Source organism: Phoca vitulina, unplaced genomic scaffold, assembly GCF_004348235.1.
Source record: "Phoca vitulina isolate PV1807 unplaced genomic scaffold, GSC_HSeal_1.0 scaffold13, whole genome shotgun sequence".
In the NCBI taxonomy this organism is placed as follows: Eukaryota; Metazoa; Chordata; class Mammalia; order Carnivora; family Phocidae; genus Phoca; species Phoca vitulina.
Window position 1 is genome coordinate 6,642,436 of NW_022589716.1, and position 6,000 is coordinate 6,648,435.

Below are 6,000 nucleotides of genomic sequence, written 5' to 3' on the forward strand. Positions count from 1 at the left end.
CTAGGCCGTACAGGTTAAGTGATGTGCCTAAGATCACAAGAGCTCTTTAACCACCATCTATGCTCTTTCCCCTCCAGAACAAAATTCCAAGCGGGCAATCCTGGGAAAAGCCACGTTCAGGGGAAAACCAGGCATCAGTACAGCTTTGGTGTGTCCAGTAGAAGGCAGTACACGTACACACACACACACACGCACGCACGCACACGCACGCACGCAAGCACGCCGAGGCAGTGCTCCAAGCACTCAAGGCAGGAACTCACTTTATGTATTGTCCCTCAGAACCACTCACAAGTTGCTAAGGGAATCACTGGGAGAATTCATGGAGGCAGTAGGTTTTACACGAAGTCTGGAAGATGATAAGGATTATAAACTGTGGCATTTTAGCAGGGGATGGAAAAGGGGAGGAAATCAAATGGGGATATAGTGAGAATGAAGGCTGGAAAAACTGAGCCAAGTCACGGAACTGTTTTGGGTGCTTACCCTGTGCAGTGCACCTGGCAGGTATGAGAGAAAAGCCAGGCCAGGTGTTCCTGGACTTTTGGATGGACCACCACAAGCTCACCCTCTAAGCTACCAGTTCAGTTACTCTGTGATTCCCTGAGACTTGTTGGCCCTGTTCTTTCAAATACTGCCAAGAAGCCTTTTCCTAAGCTTACAACTCATCCCAGGGTGAGCACAAAGAGGCAGGGCCTGGGCAGACCCTTCTGGATAAAGTATTCATGGATAAAATTACTCCTAAGGGCTACCATCTGAGCAACTCCTCCCTGCCAGGAACCACTTTAAATGCTTTATATACATTATCTTATTTAATTCCATAATGCCCTACAAGTTACTGCTACTCATATTTTATGAACAAAGAAATGAAGAAGCCTAAAAAGAAGTAATGGGTCAAGGTCACACAAGCAGGATTCAAATCCAGGTTTCTGACTGCAGAGACCATGCATGACTTTGGTGAAGGTCTAGTTTCCCAGAAAGCAGCCCAGCCACTTCTCTAAGCCACCTCTGGCTTTACCTCTATCCTACATTAATACATTGAGGCCACTCACGTTTTCCTTGTTCTCATCCTGGTCCATCAGCTGAAAGACATCATGGTCAAGAGAATCAGAATGGCTCCTCTTCAGAGCTGGGCTACATCCCAAGAGCTTCTGCTGTCAAAATGAAAAAAAGACATTAGGGTACATAAATGACAATTCAATGAAACTCAGGTTCAAAAGAAAAACAAAAATGGCAGTGGGGGGGGTGGGGTTTATCTCCTCACACACTGCAGGTGGTAACCAAGAAATGTGGCCAGGGTTCCACCTTGCCACAACATGGGGTAGGAGATCCCGCTACATGGCTTCCCACCTAACCTCACAAGGTAGGTCTACAGCCCTCTCAGCAGAGAGTTAGGGTACCAAATCAATCCAGAAATATCATTTGCAAAAAAAAAGAATACTTCCTGTATCTAACTCGTAGTTAGAACTGAAGGTGAGGTTGTTTAGGTGTTTTGAGTGCTTATAAGACTAAGGAAAAGCAGTCTTTGCTGTCTAAATTAAGGTCTCCCATCAAGGTCATACTGATAGCTAAGGAGACAGATAATATGAATTAGCTCAAAATAAAAAGGGAACTAACTTACAGGCAGGAAACTTATTCTCCTCATGGGATTTTCAAGGCTGCAATGAGATCAGAAGGTAAACAATGAGAATAAAACAAGAGAGAGGTATTCATATTAGCAGATGCAGTGGTCTAGTCTATAGTTTGGGGAGGGGGGAGTCAAACATCCCCATTTTAGGCAAGATGGAAGAACAGATTTCTGAGGCTGTCCTGTTCTCACAAGCACCCCCAACATTACCGGGCTTCTAGGTAAAAAGAGCAAGCCCAGGTCTTCTCTTAAAATACACATTTCTCGGGGCACCTGGGTGGCTCAGTCGGTTAAGTGTCTGCCTTTGGCTTGGGTCATGATCTCAGGGTCCTGGGATTGAGTCCCACATCAGGCTCTCTGCTCAGCAGGGAGTTTGCTTCTCCTTCTCTCTCTCGGATAAAGAGATAAAATCTTAAAAAAAAACAAAACAAAAAAACCCCACATTTCTCTTAAGTCTATGATGCCAGAGGGTGAAGTAAGGGTTTGGGCAAGACTCGAAGAGAACACCACAAATTACAGCTAAAATAAAGGATGGGAAGTCCTAAAAACTGCTGGCACAAACAACTCATTCTCTAAAGGCACCAGACTTATTTATAGGATCCACAAGTCTTACTCGGGTCAGCTAAATCCAGGGCTCCCATCCAGGGCACAAAGAATTTCAATAAAAAATTAAGAAAAGTCTTTCCTAAGCACAAATTTTTAAAACCAGTGAATACATACTTTTCTTTACTGTCCAAGGGCCCAGGAGAATCCAGACAGAAGCCTGTGGGAAATAATAAAACCTCAGGAAATAATACATGAGACACCATTTTGTCATTAAAACAAAAATACTACTAGTACTGTTTCCTTAAGCCATCAATCAAGACTCAGGCTTGGACTTTTGCCAGAATTAAAGTGGCATCATTATCTGATTGTCAAAAACTTTGTATCTGCACAAGTCTTAACATTTTCATGGTATATCTACCAATCCCCTTTTCCTACTTACAAATACCATCAAGGGAATAAGTTGTGACAATTAAACATAATCTTATGATGACTGGTTGGTTATTCAGAGATTACCCAGGTAACTTTCTGTGAGTGCTGACCACGGAAAGAATAGGTACTGGTTTTCTGGAATAGTTCTGACTTCAAAATATTTTATCTTGTCAGATCATATGTGTAATTTGGGGGTTTGGAAAAATACATTTATTAGTCCTATGACAAGCCAAGTATTCATTGCCTTTAAATAACACCAAGTAAGGTGCTCATCTCACCAAAGGGAGCAAGGTGTAGGAGACACCTCTCAGTATGGCCCAGACCCACCAGCGTCTGCCTAGTGCACACCTCTCCATATAACTGCAGGAAGTCAAGTGTTAGCTCTGATACTCTCATCTGCCACGCTGCCACAAGTAAGCATCCTATCCCTAGTTCTTAAGAAGTCTACATTTTAAGAGGCGCCTGGGTGGCTCAGTCGTTAAGCGTCTGCCTTCGGCTCAGGTCATGGTCTCAGGGTCCTGGGATCGAGCCCCGCACCGGGCTCCCTGCTCGGCGGGAAGCCTGCTTCTCCCTCTCCCACTCCCCCTGCTTGTGTTCCCTCTCTCGCTGTCTCTCTCTCTATCAAATAAATAACTGGAATCTTTAAAAAAAGAAGTCTACATTTTAAGACCTTTGCTCTTATTCCCTAACCTAAAGCATCTGTGCAAATATAACCATGAATTTATGAATTAGAGTAAAATGCACTGGTCCATTTCCTCCATAGCAGGCTCACTGAAACAATAATTTGACTCTGTGTTTCAACCAATACGCTTTTCTGGTCTTGGTGTTATAGTTCATTTTACCCAACTACTCATCCTCAAGATCAAGCACACACCACCACCATGCAGACACTGGACACTTGTTTCCTCCATATACTACCATAGGGCCTTCTTTGTCCTGTTTTAAGGGTATTTGTCACGGAATGCCATGACTCTTGTTTACTGTCTCAACTAGTCACCAAACTAAGTTCCTAGGTGAAGCGCACGTTACAACAAATTCCCAAGTTTTGATCCCCATGTAGTAAACACATAATAAATGTTCAAGACTACAGGAATACCTGAATCGGTTGACTCAGAGGAGCCCATTCTCTGCAGACTGCTGTTTCTCACCTCCAGCGGCTGTTCATATTCACTGAAAGCAAGAGAAAGAATTCTATGTATTTCTAAAACCTAATTGCAAGGTTACATACAGGAGACAGGCCATGAGGTTAGCAAGTATCCAGGCTGCTCTTAACCATCTACTTCTAAGGCCACACCACAGACCCCATTTTGCCACCCAAAACACCCAGTTAGCACTTGAATATAAAAGATGAGAATGGAGTGGGTAGGCATGGCCTGGGTCAGGCTGTAGACAAGAGGACTATGATGTTGGAGTATTTCCTGAAACGAGAGCATGTGTTCTAGGTACCTGCTAGGATGAAAGATGAATCAGACAAGTTCCTGCTTTTCAGAGGCTGGAAAACGTACAAGACATGTGCTTACAGAGAAAATGGGACGTCCAAAACTGAAGGGTAATCAGCTCCACCAGAAACACCGTGGGATGCATGTTTTGCCATAAGGAAAAGTCCAGGGAGCTTTTGAGGATGGAAAGTTGAATAAAAAGGCCTGGCCTTAGGAAAGCAGGGGTGGACATCAGGAATGTGCACGGGCTAAGGAACTGAGATGATTTTGCACATACTCCAGTTAAGAAAATGCCATGTCTCTCTGTAGAGAAGGAACAAAGCTCGCAGGAAGCTAAGATCCTTCGAGATGGTTCAGCAAAGGGTACAAGTGAGCGCCTGAAAGGGTCCGCTTTGCCCCCGTGGGGTAGATTACAAAGAGCTTCCTGGGATTGGGACAGAAGAGTACAAAGCAATCTGAAAGGGGTGGCCAAAGTGGGGAACCCGGGCTGACCCCACCCCCCACCGGGCCCGGCTCGGGGCTGAGGGCGGCCCTGGAGGGTCGGAACGGCCTCTCCCGCCCAACATTCCGCCTGGGGGGAGGGTGCACATGGCGGGCCCCAAATCAGCGGGGTGGCCCACGAGCGGCGGACAGGTCTCGCCCCGCTCCGGGCCCGTTTCCCAGCTGGATCCCCCCCCGAGAGCCGTCTGGGAGCCCAGCGGCCTGCGGCACCGCTCGCCAGTCCCTCCTCACCTGCCCAGCCCCTGCAGCTGGTCCATGGTGACCGTCAGGTTGGTGACAGGCGACAGGCCCCCGGAGGCTGGTGCGCCGAACAGCGCTTTCACGACGGGCTGCGGCGCGGGAGGGGGACTGCAGGCGAAGAGCAGGCGGCGGCGGTGCGGGGGCTCCGGGCCCAGTTCCATGGCGGCGCCCGGCCTCCCAGGGCTCCCGCTCTCTCTTCCTCCGCCTCCGCCGCGCCCGCCCCACCCCGCCGGCACCGGCCTCGGCCGCGCGCCCCGCCGCGGGCGCCCGCGGGTCAAACACAAACACGACCCCGCGGTTCAGGGACGCGGCTGCCGCGGGCAAGCGGCGCGGACGGGCGGGTGTGCGGACCCGGCAGGCGCCAGCCACATGCACGGGTGATTCCCCCGCACCCCGCGAGGCCAGCGGGCGGGCGGGCGCCGGCAACCTGAAGATTAAATCCAAACAACCGCGTCGGGTCAATAAGAGAAAGCGGCCAGGGCCGCGAGGCCAAGGCCAGGGCTCACACTCTCTTCGCTTTTCTCCCTTTTTTGCCCGAACCCGGGGTCGCAGAGCACCAAGCGGACCTTCACCTCCCTTCCGGGCTGTCGCTGCCGAGGTGGCCTTTCGCGGTAATAGCTGCTCACTAGGGACCGCCGCTGCCCCGCCCCCCTTTCCTAGTTGGCGCCAAACGGAATCCACCAATCAGTAAGCAACTTCTCCTCCTCGCTCCCGAATGGCAGCTACGCTGGGCCAATGAGAGGGGAAGAAGGAAGCAGCTCGCGGGGCTCGGCGAGGTCACCCGCTCTCCGAAAGGGGCGGGGCCTAGAGGAGGCCGGAGCGGATCCGAACGAGGCGGGGGGGGGGGGCTCAGAGGTCAATGAAAACTCCCAGCAGAACCTGCGAGGCGCGGGTAGAGGCGGAGAGCCCTCTCTTGCCCCGTTGCATGCTGGGAAGCGTAGTTCCCACCCCGCACTGCGGTCCGGGCACCTCTTACCGGTTGTGGGCCACCGCTGCGTAGCCCTTTCCCGGAGGTCCATACACAGAGGGGACGTGCAGCCTGGAGAGAGCCGTCCTGGCCACTGGGGGCCGGGCCGGGCCCAGCCTTGGCTCGACCTGTAACCGTGCGGTACTGTAGGCCCCTCTCTTCCGCCCGGGACCTCCAGGCCCCAATTTTGTAACGAGGGTAGGAACTGAATGTCCCGAGGACTGGACTCTGCGTCTCGAACTCCAGGCCCCAACAAC

General features: G+C 50.6%; 1 protein-coding gene across 3 annotated transcripts in view; it reads right to left on the bottom strand.

Annotated features, from left to right (window-relative positions):
* CDC25A (cell division cycle 25A) overlaps positions 1 to 5,009 on the bottom strand; it is a 28,086-nt gene extending 23,077 nt beyond the window's left edge. For 2 of the 3 annotated variants that reach the window (XM_032412651.1, XM_032412649.1), the window contains exons 1-5: positions 4,768 to 5,009; positions 3,693 to 3,766; positions 2,342 to 2,384; positions 1,616 to 1,652; positions 1,047 to 1,148 (exon numbers count right to left, since the gene is read on the bottom strand). In XM_032412651.1, coding sequence (XP_032268542.1) covers positions 1,047 to 1,148; positions 1,616 to 1,652; positions 2,342 to 2,384; positions 3,693 to 3,766; positions 4,768 to 4,937 — 426 coding nt within the window. In that variant the 5' untranslated portion in view covers positions 4,938 to 5,009. The remainder of the gene's footprint in view (positions 1 to 1,046; positions 1,149 to 1,615; positions 1,653 to 2,341; positions 2,385 to 3,692; positions 3,767 to 4,767) is intronic. The other variant, XM_032412650.1, reaches the window with a different exon arrangement.
* Positions 5,010 to 6,000: the final 991 nt, after the last annotated feature.